Here is a 17440-nt window from a genome sequence, read left to right as displayed (position 1 = left end):
CCCCCTTTCTGTTTGAAAACTTGTAAACGGTCAAGATCCCCACCCTGAAACCATATATATTCTTGTATAGGACAATAAAACAAATCAAATGAAATATAAGGCAAGTTCCCTGTGGTCACCCCCACCCCATCCTGTTTGAGAACTTGTAAACGGTCAAGATCCCCACCCCTAAACCATATATATTCTTGTATTGGACAATAACACTAATCAAATGAAATATAGGGGAAGTCCAGGGGGTCACCCCCACCCCCTTGTTTTTGATAACTTGTAAACGGTAAATATCCCCACCCCTGAACCATATATATTCTTGAATGGGACATTAAAACAAATCAAAAAAAATTGAGGGGAAGTCCTCTTGGGTAACCCCCACCCCCTTCTTTTTGAAAACTTGTAAATGGTCAAGATCCCATCCCTGAAACCATATATATTCTTGTATGGGACAATAAAACTAATCAAATGAAGTAAAAGGCGAGTCCCCTGGGGTCACCCCAACCCCCTCCTGTTTGATTGCTTGTAAACGGTCGAGATCCCCACCCCTAAACCATATATATTCTTGTATGGGACAATAACACAAATCAAATGAAAATAGAGGGGAAGTCAATGGGGGTCACCCCCACCCCCTTCTTTTTGAGAACTTGTAAACAGTCAAGATCCCCACCCCGAAACCATATATATTCTTGTATGGGACAATAAATCAAATCAAATGAAATATAGAAGAAGTCCATGGGGGTAACCCCCACCCCCCTTCTTTTTGATAACTTGTAAACGGTCGAGATCCCCACCCCTAAACCATATATATTCTTGAATGGGACAATAAAACAAATCAAATGAAATTGAGGGGAAGTCCCCTGGGGAAACCCCCACCCCCTTTTTTTTTGAAAACTTGTTAACGGTCAAGATCCCCACCCCGAAACCATATATTTTCTTGTATGGGACAATAAAACAAATCAAATGAAATATAAGGCGAGTCCCCTTGGGTCACCCCCACCCCCCTTTTTTTTGAAAACTTGTAAACGTCAAGATCCCCACCCCGAAACCATATATATTCTTGTATTGGACAATAAAACAAATCATATGAAATAAAAGGCGAGTCCCCTGGGGTCACCCCAACCCCTCCTGTTTGAGAACATTGTAAACGGTCGAGATCCCCACCCCTAATCCATATATATTCTTATAAGGGACAATAAAACAAATCAAATGAAATATAGGGAAAGTCCATGGGGGTAACCCTCACCCCCCTTCTTTTTGATAACTTGTAAACGGTCGAGATCCGCACCCCTAAACCATATATATTCTTGAATTGGACAATAAAACAAATCAAATGAAATTGAGGGAAAGTCCCCTGGGGTAACCCCCATCCCCCTTCTTTTTGAAAACTTGTAAATGGTTAAGATCCCCACCCCGAAACCATATATATTCTTGTATGGGACAATAAAACAAATCAAATGAAATATAAGGTGAGTCCCCTTGGGTCACCCCACCCCCCTCCTGTTTAAGAACTTGTAAACGGTTGAGCTTTTCATTATTAATAAGATAATACCACATTGAGGTCCAAAGGGTCCTAAATTAAATTTTTGTTTAATTTCATCAAATATTGAATTCTTTGGTTCTTTGATATGCTGATTCTAACAATGTTTGAGTGTTAAATCATATCTAATTTTAGAGAACTTAGTCATCACTGGTTGTTGTTACTGTATTATATTATTGATTATAATTTGAAAAATTGCATTATATCTTATTTTAGAGAACTATTTATCCAGTTTGAGTTATTTCCATTTGCACAGAAAATATTATGGATAAAATTAACCTGTGTTTCATTTCAACATAAATTAAATATATATATAGGGTTCTTTCAAATGCTGAATCTAAACTCTCTTTAAATATTAGATTTTTAGGCCCAGTTTTCAAGTTGGTCCAAATCAGGGTCCAAAATTAAACTTTGTTTGATTAACAAAAAATGAATTTATGGGGTTCTTTGAAATGCTGAATCTAACCATGTATTGAGAGATTTTGGATTGTGGGCTCCTTTATCAAATTGGTTCACATTGAGGTCCAAAGGGTCCTAGATTAAACTTTTGTCTGATTTCATCAAAAATTGAATTCTTGGGGTTCTTTGATATGCTGATTCTAATATGTACTTAGATTTTGGATATTGGACCATAATAGGTATTTAAATGTCTAATTTCAAATATATCAGTTCTTTGACTACATTCATTTTGTGTCACAAACCTATGATGTGTCAAATATTCAATCACAATCAAAATTCAGAGCTGTTTTAAGTTTAAATGTAGTGTCCATACTTGCTCAACTATTCAGGGTTCGACCTCTGCAGGAAAATCCGGTTTGCTGTCTCTCTGACAGCCTCTTGTTGCCAATGTAATGCATTACATTAAAATTACATGTAATGCAAAAAATTTGGGGCATTACACATTACATGCATAACTTGGGGAAATGTAATGCATTACAGGGCATTACAATTACAAATTAGCATTACCCCATGCCTGTAATTAGTAGACTGTTACTCTTTATAGGAGTTTTTTTACCCTCTTTTGTGTTTGGACCAAAAGCTAAATAAGATCATAAAGATAGAGAGAAACTAAACAGACTTCAATGATCAGCAATATAAGATACAAAAAAAAAAACAGAGATTTTTGTCATTAATTCTATTCTCGTCTACAATGTTGGAGATTGTCTTTTGTTGAATTTGCATATAGTCCAAGGTGAGCGACACAGGCTCTTGAGAGCCTCTAGTTTATATAATTTCAGGCAGAGCCCTTAGCCTGTGCAATAAGGACAGAAAAGACATTCAAGGCATCATATTGCCTGGGAAAGAAAATGGGGAGTTACTAGAAACCAAATTAAATATGTTTGCAGACGACACACAATTATTTAATAAAAATGAAATTTCTGTTCGAAAATCATTTGAAATATTAGACACATATGAAAAGACCTCGGGTTCTAAAATTAGTTACGAAAATCCTAAAGGGATAAATATTAGCGCTAATAAACGCAAACAGCCTACTTTTAAAAAGATAAACTGGACTACAGATAACATAAAAACACTAGGTATTCACCATGGTTATAACATTGACAATGGCGAAATTTGGAAATCAATATTAGAAAAGGTATAAAATTGTGTACACGTCTGGAAGAGTAGAACATTTACATACTCTGGAAAAGACCTTATTGTTAAAAATTTAATTATTTCAGTGTGTGTGGTTATGAGTTAGAAATAAGAGGTATAACTGAAAAATACAAAAAAAGATTTGAATAAGATAATATGGGATTTTATTTGGGATGGTAAAGTGAATCAAGTAGACCGTAAGGTTTGTTGTTTAGATGTTAAAAAGGGGGCATGGGAATGGTAAATTTGAATAGTTGGATAGAAAGTAAATATATGAAATCGTTATATTTGGCATTACACAAGCCATTATCTAGTTGGAACGCAATAGGTAAATTTTGGTAAAAAATATAAGAATATTTGCAGATAAACTTTTTCTGTGTAGATGTTCTGAAATTTTAGGTCTTGATATCAAAACCCTACCACATTATTACAAAAGCGCTTTACAATCGTGGTCAAAATTGACAGGGATCACACAGGGTATGTTTAACGAAATAGATGTAAAGAAACAGCGATTATTTGGATACTCAAATATTTTATTTCAGGGCAAACCTTTATTGTCCCCCGCAATATCTCGGACAAGTTCTATAATGATGGACGATCGACTTTTTTTAAGAGTTATGACCCTAGGAAATGTTGAATTTATAGAAAATTGCCTCGTTAGCGCTCTCACGGGTGTAATTTTTAAAGCAATTGCTTTTATGCCATCGCGTATGGCCATCTTTGTGACGCAAATCAGAGACTCCGCCCAGATCAAGCCATAGTATTTTGTTAAACAGGCTCCTGGTCTGTCATTCTTAAACACCTATGTATGTTTCCTAATGCAATACATAGCTTGAAACTTTTGAAAAACGTTAGTGGATTTAAGAGGTTTCAACATATGTTCTTGTAGATGTATTTTTGTATTTAGGGGACAACCGTTTGACTATCAAAAAACATAGAAGTCCGAGTGAAAAAAAGTGCATTTTCATACCTGCGATTCCTTTCTCCTTTCGTACGATGTTTCAATATAATATGGAATCATTTCAGTTGTTGATTCAGTATTGAAAATTTTACTGAATTATCTCTTATTAAAACGGTTTTATATGTTTAATTGGTGTTTCTCTAAGAAAGAGGCCAGGTGCTCTTGTTCATTCATAAAATTATCGTTCATTCATAAATTTATCGTAAAATCAAAATCACTACACAGGTTATAAGTAGTGTCAAATGATTACCTGTAATCTAAAAATAGACAAACTTAACTGACCTATTTTGTTGATTTGTTTGCGCAAATAATTTAGCGGAACGAAACCCTTGTTAAAAACACATAACAATAAGTACGTTTTCCTTTTTTGTCATAACTCCGTAAGATTTATCGATCACCTTACTTATGAAATGGACCCGTCAAAACGTAACATTTATCAAGATTTGTCTCTAAAAGTAAAGTGGAACAATGAAACATCAGAAAGCATTAATATTTTGCAAGGGGTACGTCAAGGTGCAAAATTATCATCTCTATTGTACAAACGGTTTAATAACACCATTCTCAATGCAATATCCACCAGCGATTTAGGCACAAAGCTAGGCAACATACATGTAGGCTCACCAACATGCGCGGACGATATCGCTTTACTGGGAGAACAATCCGATATACAAGCAATGCTAGGCATTATAGAATTTCACACCAAAAGGGACATGGTTAAAATTAACCCAGATAAATCCGAAATTATGTGTGTCTCTAAAGGATCAAAACAACAATCCCAATCATACAACTTCAACGGAAAAGAAATAAAAAGAGTAGAAAAATTGAAACATCTAGGTATCACTAGAGCTACAAATGGCAAAGTCAACATGGATGAAAGACTTAAAACAGGCCGACAAACTATATATGCCTTGCTAGGTTCTGGTCTACATGCAAGAACAGGAATGTCACCCATAGTGCTTAAAAAAGTATGGAAAACATACGCTGTCCCACGTTATCTTTATGGGCTCGAGGTTCAAATATGCACAAAAAAGGATATATCTGAACTGGAAAAATTACAAAGGAAGATATTTAAACAATTCCAATGTCTACCAGAAAGAACAGCATCCGCAGCAGTATATATACTAATAGGAGCTGAGCCCATTGAGTCGATTTTAGATAAAAACATGCTAGCACTATTTCTCTCAATCTCTCGCCCGGATAGATCGATAGAACGTAAAATATTAGAATGGGAATTAGAAATTAGTTCAAATTTTGACAACTCTTTTATTTGTGATATAAATAGAATTTTGTAAAAATATCAATTGTCAAAAGCAGAAGAAATTATGGAACATCCTCCATCAAAATATATGTGGAAAAAACAATTGAAAACATCAATAAATGAATACTGGTCTTCAATTTGGACAATAGAATGTAACACAAAATCAACACTTAAACATTTATCTCTTCAAAAAAATCCGGTCAATAATCCACATAACATTTGGAAATGTGTTAGAAATAACCAATATGACATAAACAAGAGGCTCTCAAGAGCCTGAATCGCTCACCTGTATTTCAGAGGAGACGATTTTTAAATGTTAGCAAACTTGATGAACAAATTGTGTAAAATTGTCTTTAAAGGGCAATAACTCCTTAAGGGATCAATTGACAATTTTGGTCATATTAACTTTTTTGTAGATCTTACTTTGCTGAACATTATTGCTGCTTACAGTTTATATCTATCTATAATAATATTCAAAATAATAACAAAAAACTGCAAAATTTTGTTAAAACTTCCAATTCGGTGGCAGCAACCCAACAATAAGTTGTTCGATTCGTCTGAAAATTTCAGAGCTGATAGATCTTGACCAATTGAACAATTTTATCCCATGTCAGATTTGCTCTAAAAGCTTTAGTTTTTGAGATATAAGCCAAAAACTGCATTTGACCCCTATGTTCTATTTTTAGCCATGGCGGCCATGTTTATCGATGGATCAAAACTTCGGATACAATTTATAAACTAGATACCCTAAGGAACATTTAGTTAAAGTTTGAAGGTATTTGGCCCAGTAGTTTCAGAGTAGAAGATTTTTGAAATAGTTTACGACGACAGACGACAACAGACGACAACAGACGACGACGACGACGACAGACGACGACGACGGACGACGACGGAAGCAAGTGATGGCTAAGCTCACGGTGAGCTAAAAAGGCAGAATTCAAATGTAAGCTAGTAACTGGTACCTACATGCTCCAAAGTACTAGGGCAAACTTTAGTAAAAATGATATTCAACCAAATTGCAAGCTATGCAATGAATCTGAAGAAACATTGGAACATTTCCTACTACATTGCTTAAGTCTATCTGATGTTAGGCAGCGATATAGATAAATTATTCAAAATGCTACGAGAAATAAAAAGGGGTGGTACAACAAATGTTATTAATAATGAACTATTACTCAAAATTATATTAGACTGCTCAGCACTAGACATAATGAGTAATCAACCAATAGACAAGTTGCTAAATATAGAAAGGAAGACACAAGATTTATGCTACCATTTACACATGAAGCGTACACAACTTTTATGTGATATCAAGTGACATGAAAATATAACAGTAATATTAAATATAGTCTGAACAGTCTGCATGGGATGCCAAGCTAACTGGTTCAGTCTATAAATATCAGCATAAAAGATAATGCTATATAATTTTAACATTTGCCTTGGCAGGGCACCTATTGACTAGAAATCATTAGGTTGTAAATTTTTTTATTTATTCATATGGGTGAATCCAAGTGCCGTAATTTGTGATGTGTGAATAATATTTTTTTTTTTTTTTTTATTAATATCTTTTAATATATCTTCAAAGACATTATAAACTTTTATTTTATTCACTTTAACTAACTAATTTTATTTTTAAATTATATTTTTCATATCGTAAATATAAAAATATCCGCTTTTTCGGTTAAGTATTTCAAATTTTAATACTCATTCGATAAGTGGAGTGCTCCGATAAAACGGAGGAATATACCAGAACAGAACAGAACGTGATAGATGCCAAGTCCAGATGAAGAGATATTTACAATTTGGAATTTTCTAGTTTCATTAATTGAAAAAAAGTACGTCCTTTTGGATATCATAATCAAAACTGGGTATGCAGGACAAATGATGAAACCATTATCCTCGTCTTTCCAGTGGACGAGTCTACTACGTGTGTTGACACTCGACGGTCCACCGTGTTTGCAATTTTATTTCACATGTTTTCGAAATATTGAAGATCATTTTTTGCAATGTTTCCGGAAAATTGATAAATATCAAAGCAACGAAGAGCTGTTTGTTCTTGTTCGTATAATGATGATTTAATGTCATGTTTGTCTGTGATGACCCCCCTTTTCGGGATTGCATGATAATTATAGTTATCTCGTACCGCATGAGGATGACTCATATCAACTGAGCAATAATGTTTGGGACTTAGTTTTAAGAAATGAAGACAAAGTAACATTATGAAAATATTTTTAGTAAGCTGAAATATATATTTATTTTTTACATGTTTATGTCTTGTAAGATATTTTATTTCTTTCCCTTTTTTCAACATTTGCGTCTTGAAAGTTGAAATGTTTTATTTGAATGGTTAAATTTAAATTAATTATGATAATTGTTAAAATTAAATCAATAAAGGAAACTATTGCCCAGTTACAAATACTACCAGGGGATAATTTCTTTTTGAGTTATATGTTTCAGCACATGTAAATTTGACCCCAACTTTAGCCTGGTAAACGTGTTGTCTCCTTGTGAAATATAAAACATATTAAAAATGACTTTCTGCTAAAGTCTTTTATTGATATAAAGTTTAAACCTTCTTACTTCTCACTAGATAACACTCCTGTCAGATTTAATTCTTATATATATGTGGAAGAAAAATAAAAGTCCTCAAAACATTAACATGGCAGCAATTGCTTTTACAGCCTTTAAGGCTTTGATTAATAAAACTTATAGCATACTATAAGTAAGACCCTTGAAGGTCTGTTTGAAATATTTAGTATACAATTAAAAAAACTTGTTTGTCCCCCGCACACGCTTTTTATTTATAAATTGTTTCAAAGAAGAACAAAAAAAAAGGTGGTTTTTTTTAGTTATTGCCCCCGGATAGATAAAATATGTGCAACGCGGGGAACATTGGAACTCTGTTCTTTTATTTTATTCTTCTTTCTCAAAAAGTCAAATAAAAACTATTGCTGATATATGGGACGATAATACCAAAGATTTTAAATCATGCAATGAAATATATCAACAACTAACAGATAAACAGAATTGTATTGTGGAATACTCACGAATTAAAAGCTCCATACCACAAACACTCTTGCAGATGTTCAACGCTATTTTAAAAAGCCACAAAATCAAAATTTCTGAAAACTTTCAATTTCTAAATCCAGATAGTAAAATCATTGAAATTAAAGATTTGACATCAAAATATGTTCATTTAACCATAAACAGAACTGAGACCCCTAAGTGTCAAACAAAATGGGAAAATTTGTATAGCGAGTTTATAAATTTGGAAAAAAAAGTCTAAATCTCAGTAAAATGGATATCAATAGAAAAATTCAAGAATTTCAATGGAAAGGAAAATGTCACTTATGTGATGAAAATAATAATATTGAAACTCTTGACCATTTATTTTATCAATGTAACAATGTTAAACCATTGAAAGAACCAGTTGTCAGAAATTACCAACTTTGTAACTTAATAAATAACGAGGCACTCGTTGAAAAAGATATTCTATTAGGAATCTGTACAGATAATTCTAATAAGACAATTGTTAACGCAGTAATACTTTATTTTAAGTGAGCTATTTGGAAAATACGTAATAAATGCAAATTCGATAAAAATAAACTAAATATGCTGAAATTGTACATGAAAAACTAATTAAAATACTCATGCTACGCTCGGATATGAAGAATGTATGCAAAGCAAAAGTTGAAATCTTTATAGAAAAAATATAGGAAAATATACGTATTTCTACTGCCTAATTTAAACTAAAGGTGTGTTCGATTCCATATGTAATAATCTTATTGTATCTTAGGGTAAACTTGGTGAAAAATATTTAATTATTTTTGACAGAAAGAAAACTAATATTTTTATTGGGGAGGTCCACTCGGTGAACAATTACTTATCGAGTGATACTCGAGTACTGAGGCTGCTCGGAAATATTATCTACAACACGGAAACACAAAAATATGTATTTTACATTCTGTGGTTTGTTGTTCAACGGACGAAAAACCATCTACATAAGTATCTTGGACAAAGAATTACACACCATAATTAATAGCTCATTACCAAAAAGTACTAATTAAGTAAAAAACAAGTATATCTAATCAATATAATTTAATGAACACCTATTTAGAAATTATAACAAGGAAAAACCATATCAAACAATAGTATTTGGTAATCGTTAAGAAAACACATTTAATGTTTACAAAGTCGTAAGAATTAGAAGTTGAACTGTTCACTGAGGGTCACCATAGGATGCAACGAATTTATTTTGTTTGGAAACATTTTCTTGTCAACTATTACTGGGGACAGTCGGTTATGCACCTTTGTAAATTACAGTCTTGCAGACAAAAATATTTGTTCTGACGGTACCAATGAAACTGAATGGCTAAGACATGTTTAGTTCAAAATGTTAGCCTAGATACAGACCACATATTTTCGGAGGTATTTTAAATGAAAAATTTAGCACAAGCATTCGAAACAAAATGTATTTTATTAACTAGGATTATTAATCAGTGATATATTTATTTTTCCGAAAGAGGTTCTCTGAAGAAGATCAATTTTATATAAAGAAGACAGCAATATTGTAACAGGAAACCGATTAGCCGAGTATCGTTTTTGTATTCGATACTCGGTACTACCAATCGATACTCGAATACTTGAGTACTCGTTGACATCCCTAATTTTTATTGTAATCGATATTTGAATATATGTCTGTTCATACTAATTTAGTACTTACCACATGAGCTTTATCATTTTATAATCCATATGTATATTACAGTATAATTTCTAATTTTTGTCAATCACATCAATAATTTCCAGTTCAAATTATTATTCTCATTTTTATCAGTTAAATATATAGTTTTCAATGTTAAATCAACACATGATAGTCAGTGACCCGGATATAGATAATGATTATGTATTACAATGATGCTTATCAGGTAAAAACAATTGTACTGGTTATTTAAATATATATGTATGATAGAGTCAAAAAACGAGTTTGAAAAGATATTAAAAGTATGATTTGGAGCAAGTTAGCACAGAATCATCAAGAATTAGTTGATATTACTGATACCGAGGACGATCCACTCAGTCAGAGTTGTGCTGTAGACTTTGTTCAAAACGTAATGGCGGTAAATCCCCTTTTCCCAGTTGAAGAAAAGTTAAACCTGGTGAGTACAACAGCAATTATTGAACAACAACGAACAATTTTACAAACCCCAAGAAAACGTCCACTTTCAGAATCAGAAAACGAGGAGGAAAGAACCTGTCAAAGCAAAAAAAGTAAAAATGACATCGAACACCCCCTTTTTCCGAAGACAATATATTGATAACAATGATCAGTAAATTATCAAACAACCTTGATAATGTGGCAGAAAGACTTGAAAAGAGAATATGTGATATTGAAAGTAATGTTGAACGCAAACTAACTGTAAAATTTAACACCGTAATAACAGACCGGATAAAAGGGGAGGTAGAACAGGTACGCTCTGAACTAAAGATAGAATTAGACACTATGAAAGAAAAATATGAGCAATTAGATAAATCATATAGTGAAATTGTCAAAAATGGCTTGAGTAAAAAAGAAGAAACAGACACTAGTAAAGTATTTATTGCAGTAGTGAAAAATCTTCCGTGTGACAAGAAAGAAAATTCACATGACACCGCCTTAAGGTCTCGCATTGAAACGATGGTCAAGGACGGATTGAAACTTCAAAACATAAACATTAAATCAGTTGAACGTAAGTCCAGTTACAAGGAAGCAAGGCCAGGCATTGTGGTAATTGAATTCGGAGACTTGAACAGTAAACGATCTGTAATGAAGGTAAAAAAGGTGCTAAGAGAAACAGTAAAATACAGATCTGTATACATTGAAAACCACATACCCTACGAAAAAAGGTTGATAGATCGGAACAACTATAATCTTTTGAAAGCAGTAGGGAAGGAAGAGGAGTTTGTATCAGTTTCAGGGCATATTAAGAAACGGGGAACTGTAAATGTAAATAAAAATGATTCAAATGACAGCTACAGGAAAGACAATTATAATGAAAGCTACAATCAAAACTACTCTCGTGGGTCGGGGTATAGACAAAATGGTTCCATAGCTACAAGCAACTTTAATAAGAGAAAAACACAAAGTTATAATAATAATCAAAGAGAACAATGGTGTGCCCCCATTCGTTGTAGGACATGGTAATACCGATGTGGGTTATGGAACATAAATGGATGGCCAAAGAATGTAAATAGTGACAAAAACTTTTTAATTGATGCATGTTTGAAAAACTTAGATCTTCATATGATAGGGATAGTAGAAACACACTTAGTGAATCATGGTATTTGTATTGATAATTATAAATGGTATGGCAATAACCGCAAGCTAATCCACACCCGTGCAAAGACAGGCTCAGAAGGGGTTGGCCTATTAGTGAAAGAGGAATTACTATCTACTTTCAACATTGATGTTGAAGACGATTCAACAGACGGGATAATCTGGATAAAATTTGTAGCAAAAAACAACGATAGCAATAAATTTTATGTTAGTGTTGGGTATTTACCACCTGAATTTTCTGCACGTTCAACAAATGCTATTGAATTCTTTGATACACTTATGTCTCAAATATACTGTATTCCGAATGGATGTCCTTTTTATATTTGTGGTGATTTTAACAGCAGGATTGGAGGTATAGAGGATTATATTCCAGGGGTAGATAATTTGCCAGAGCGTGAGGTTATTGATTTTAAGGCAAATAGCTATGGAGAAATGTTTTGTGAATTTTTATCCAATGTTAATTGTTGTGTATTGAATGGTCATAATCATATAAGTAACGACTACACATATGTATCAACAAGAGAATCATCAGTAGTTGATTATTGTATCGCCCCATTTGAAAATATAAATAGTTTTAAAAAATTTGAAGTCATTCGTGCAAGTGAGTTAGCAAATAAAAGTTTAACAACAGGATCAATTGAGCCAAAATACATCCCGGATCATTCAGTTTTATGCTGGGAATTGGAAAATGCAGTATGTGAAAATATCAATAAGCAAAGTTTAAATAGTTGTGATAATAAAAATAATCATGTTGTTTATAATGTGAAAAATATTCCTGATACATGGATGAATGATGAAAATAGTATTAATCTTATTAATTCATGCATTGCTAATATAGAAAGCTGTAATGGAATTCAAGTTGAATTAGATAATATATATAATAATTTTGTTAATATTATGCATAATGAAATGAATGTTAAATTGGACAAAAAGATAAAAATTATGAACAGTGTAAATAACAAAAAGTGCCGTTTTAAAAAACGATGGTGGACCGATGAACTAACTGTAAAATGGAATCGGGTATGCTTGGCAGAAAGACAGTATTTACATTGTACCAAAATAAACAATAACACATATTTAAGACAAATTTATGTCAGTAAGCGAAAAGAATTTGATAAACTAGTCCAACACAGTAAACGACAGTATTAGCATAATTGTCAAGAGGAACTTGTAAATTTAAACAAAAATGATCCAAGACAATTTTGGCGTAAAATAGGCAATATTGGTATTGGTAATGAAAGACAATTGAAAATTCCAAATGAGGTGTTGCGAAGTGATGGATCTGTTACAAATAGTATGGACGATGTTTTACAAAAATGGAAAGACAGTTTTCATGGTTTGTTGAATTCCAATCTAGATAACAATAAGAATTATGGTGTTGAAAAATTAATTGTAAAGAATGATATTGTTTGTAATGATTTAGATGCTTTTATATCTTTTGATGAAGTTTCTAAGGTAGCTATGGCAGCCAAGAATGGGAAAAGCCCAGGTGTAGATTGTATTCAGGCAGATTTATGCAAAAATTATACAGTTATTTTGACTTTAACTAAATTGTTTAATATTTGTTTTAAATTTGGCAAAGTTCCAAATATGTGGAATAAAGGTATTATTACTCCTATACCTAAATGTTCAACTACAGATCCTAGAGATCCTTTATCATACAGAGGTATTACCTTAGCACCTTGTGCATATAAACTTTATTGTGGAGTTTTAAATAAAAAGTTAACTGAGTGGTTAGACGAAAGGGAGATAATAAATGATGAACAAAATGGGTTTATTAAAGGTAGAAGTACAATAGAACATATCAGTACATTAACATCTGTTATTGAAACTAAGAAAAAATGTAAGCTGTCAACTTTTGTATCTTTCATTGACTTTAAGAAAGCGTATGATTCTATTGATAGAGTTCTGTTATTTAATAAATTAGAAAAACTTGGTGTTAGTACAAAATTTATGTATGCTTTAAAGGCTATTTATTCGAATGTAGAATGTAGTGTCAGATTAAATGGTAACATGACTGAATGGTTCAGTGTTAATACTGGTTTGAAACAAGGTTGTGTATTGTCAACACTAATGTTTAATATATTTATCAATGATTTAATTGATGATATTAAGTTGCTAGACATTGGTATTAATATTGATGGCGAAAAATTATCTATCTTGCTGTATGCCGATGACATAGTTTTATTAGCAGAAAATGCTGAGGATTTACAAAAATTATTAGATGTTTTAAATGTATGGTGTAATCATAATAGTTTAAAAGTAAATTTAAGAAAATCAAATGTTATACATTTTAGAAATCCCTCTGTAGCCAGATCAGATTTTCAGTTCAGTTTAAATGATGAAAATATTGAGTATGTTTCAAGTTACCAATACTTAGGTTTATTGTTAACAGAATTTTTAGACTACCAATTAATGGCAAAAGCTGTAGCCAGGTCAGCAAGTAGGGCATTAGGTTTACTTATTGTTAAATGTAAAGCACATGGTGGTTTTCAGCACAATATCTACACAAAGCTATTTGATACGATGGTTTGGTCAGTCATAAATTATGGCTCATCTATCTGGGGCACGAGAGATTACTCGTGCATCACGGTAGTACAGAATCGCGCCATGCGTTTCTACATGGGTGTGGGTAAATATACCCCGAACGATGCTGTGTCAGGCGATATGGGCTGGAAGCCACCATGTGTTAAACAGTGGACAAATATTTTTAGACACTGGTCCAGATGTACAAAAATGGACAATAATAGAATTAATTATAAAGTTTTTAAATGGTCAGTGATGAAAGGCAGTTGTAAATTGAAAAATTGGTGTTACAAAGTTATGTAGATATCAAAATCTTTTGATTTTGAAAGATATTGTAAAATAAATGAAAATTTTCTTGATAGTTATAGTATATCTCATTTAGAAGAGAAAATGTTTGATAAATATAAAAAAAGACTGGTGTACAAGAATTTTTTCATATAGTACTGGTTGTTAATTGAGAACATATAAACTCTTTAAACATACTTATAACACTGAACAATATTTGCTACAGAAAATGCCACTGCGTCATCGTAGTGCTTTTTCAAAATTTAGATGTGGTGTAGCACCATTAAAAATTGAAACTGGTCGATATGAAAAGAAAAATCTAGACGAAAGAGTCTGTTTGAACTGCAATATTTTAGAGGATGAAAAACATGTAGTTTTGAATTGTCCATTGTGTGAAGATCTAAGACATGCTCTGTTTATTGATATATTGTGTCATAATGATATGTTTTTAAACTTGTCTGATGAAGAAAAATTTATATATATGTTTAAAAATAGCAATACGTGTAATATTGTTGTCAAAACCTGCAATAACATTTTAACAAGGAGAAACAGTATTTTATATCATTAACTATTTGTAGTATTTTATAAAATGAATTAGTATAGATATGTATTTTAATAGTCTCTCATAATTCTTTTAAGAATGGCACATACATATATTTAATTGTTTTAAATATGCTTACTGTATATTTAATTAAATAATTGTATCTTGTTTTAACTATGTTGTATGTGTTGAGACTTAAATAAACTATTGAATCTTGAATCTTGAATCTTGAATGTATGTAAAACTGTGGGAGTTAAACTTATTTGATTTTTCCCGGGTCAAGTGAGGCTGTTAAAAATACAGTGGCCCCTAAGTATGCAACCTGGGCTACTTAGGTATTTATATATCAGGAAATGCTTGAATAAAAATATTTGTTATCGTTAAAAAACAAAAAAACAAAGAAAACTGGTCCACAAACTGCAAGGGAGATCCAGAGGGCCCACTGAAAAATAAATTAAAATCCAGGAAATTGTACTTAAACGCTTATATTGAGCTTTAAAGGGGACCATGTCCCCTTGCCTTAACCTTCATCTGCCAATGATCATTGTTATATACAGAAACTATACAATCATGTATACAAGATTACAAGTTGGTTCATACTGAAATACCAGTGAAATTAATTTGACTAAAGTTGTGTTAGTTTTCATCATACATTTCTTATCAATATTCCAGAATTCATGACAATTCCAGATTCACATAATTCCTTGTTTAATCTAGATTTGTGTAAGACAATATAATTGTATTAAAATATCACAGGACAGAATCATACCTTTACGAAAACTGATAAATTATATGAGCTTTTCCCCTTCAGATGTGGAGTGGTTGTGATATCTGAGAGCTTGCTCACTAAATGTTCTTCAATTATAATTTTCATACATCGCAAAGTCCCATTTAACATGAGGGAAATCACTCTTCATTGTAACTTCAAGACAGCATCTAGAACCGGATGTATTCATATTCATATACCCTAGAAAATATTGCATGATAAGAACAAATACTCTTATTTGAAACTTCCGGAGCACCTGAGATCATCCCCAGTTCTTGTTGGGGTTCGTGTTGCTCAGTCTTTAGTTTTCTACATTGTGTTTTCTGTACTATTGTTTTTCGGTTGGTCTTTTTCTTTTTAGCCATGGCATTATCAGTTTATTTTCGACTTATGCGTTTGAATGTCCCAGGTGGAATCTTTCGCCTCTCTTGTACAAAAAGGTAAATCTTTTATTGAGTGAAAACATATATACTGAAAAATGAACATACATCAACAAAATATTTATTTTAAGTTGAATGCAAACTAACTAAATTTTAAAAATGTTTTTCAGAAAATCCTTGGAACAAGTTGTTCCTTAGAGTGTCAAAGGAAGTAATCCCTCATTGGAAAAATGTTGGCCGTTATTTAGAAATTGGGGAAAACAATATCAACATTATTGATGAAAACCACCATGATGTGCAAGAAAAGGCTTATTCAATGTTATTAACATGGCAAGAATGTAAAGGTCATGACGCCACTAAGGAGGTTCTGATAAAAGCTTTACATGATTGTGAACTACAGAGGGTGGCAGAGATAGTTCAGAAGTATTGTGAGACAGAAGATGGTACAGATCCGGAAACAAAAAAAATAATATTGAATGAGTGAGAACAGTAAAGCTAATATATGCAAACTTGAAAGTTATTTATTTATTAGACACAGTTTTAGTATAATTATACAAATTCCTTTGGTCTGCTGAAGTATCACATGATATCACTTATAAATGCAACTTAATATCATTTCAAAGGTGACTATGTTGAATATTTGCAAATTAATTGACATAAATAACGGCAGGTCATGCAACGAACTGTTAGTTCTAGGAACATAGTGAGCATGTGATTCATCAGTAGAATAACAACATGTATGGAATAACTACGGTAGTTCTATTTACTAAATTTTTACTTTATCGAGAAAGTGTAATATTATATACATAATGTACTATCAACGACAAAAACCTTTTTATTTTGTTCATGACGTCATTGTCTAATCAACATCAGGAGTGTCTTTTATAGATGAAACCTGCGTCTGGCGTTCTAAATATTGTTCTTGGCATCTATGATGAGTTATTACTATTTACTACATCTTTTTAGTTGTCATTTTTGTTAGATTAATTTGTATGTTTGTTTAAATTTCTTAGTCAATTGTATGTTTGTTTACACAATTTTGACTGCTGGATCCCAATTATTGTCACATTTACCTGGGACTATTATACAATACATTATGTCCCAGCATTAACCTATTATGTCTGTTCGGGTTGCTTACCTGATTTTGTCAATATAACGGAGCTATAAACAACTGCCTGACAAGCGGGAGGTTTAGCAAGCTATAAAACCAGGATTAAGCCAAGATTTTCTTTGGAAAATGCCTGTACCAAGTCAGGAATATGGCAGTTGTTTTCCACTTGTTCTGT

At 32.3% G+C, this 17440-nt stretch overlaps 1 protein-coding gene across 1 annotated transcript in view; it reads left to right on the top strand.

Moving 5' to 3' along the window:
- LOC127739139 (uncharacterized) overlaps positions 1–17171 on the top strand; it is a 61842-nt gene extending 44671 nt beyond the window's left edge. Inside the window, exon 5 of the mRNA XM_052250731.1 lies at positions 16325–17171. Within this exon, the coding sequence (XP_052106691.1) occupies positions 16325–16638 (314 nt within the window). The 3' untranslated portion in view covers positions 16639–17171. The remainder of the gene's footprint in view (positions 1–16324) is intronic.
- Positions 17172–17440: the final 269 nt, after the last annotated feature.

Source organism: Mytilus californianus, unplaced genomic scaffold (genome assembly GCF_021869535.1).
Source record: "Mytilus californianus isolate M0D057914Y unplaced genomic scaffold, xbMytCali1.0.p SCAF_4, whole genome shotgun sequence".
NCBI lineage: Eukaryota > Metazoa > Mollusca > Bivalvia > Mytilida > Mytilidae > Mytilus > Mytilus californianus.
This window is presented reverse-complemented; position numbering and strand designations above follow the sequence as displayed.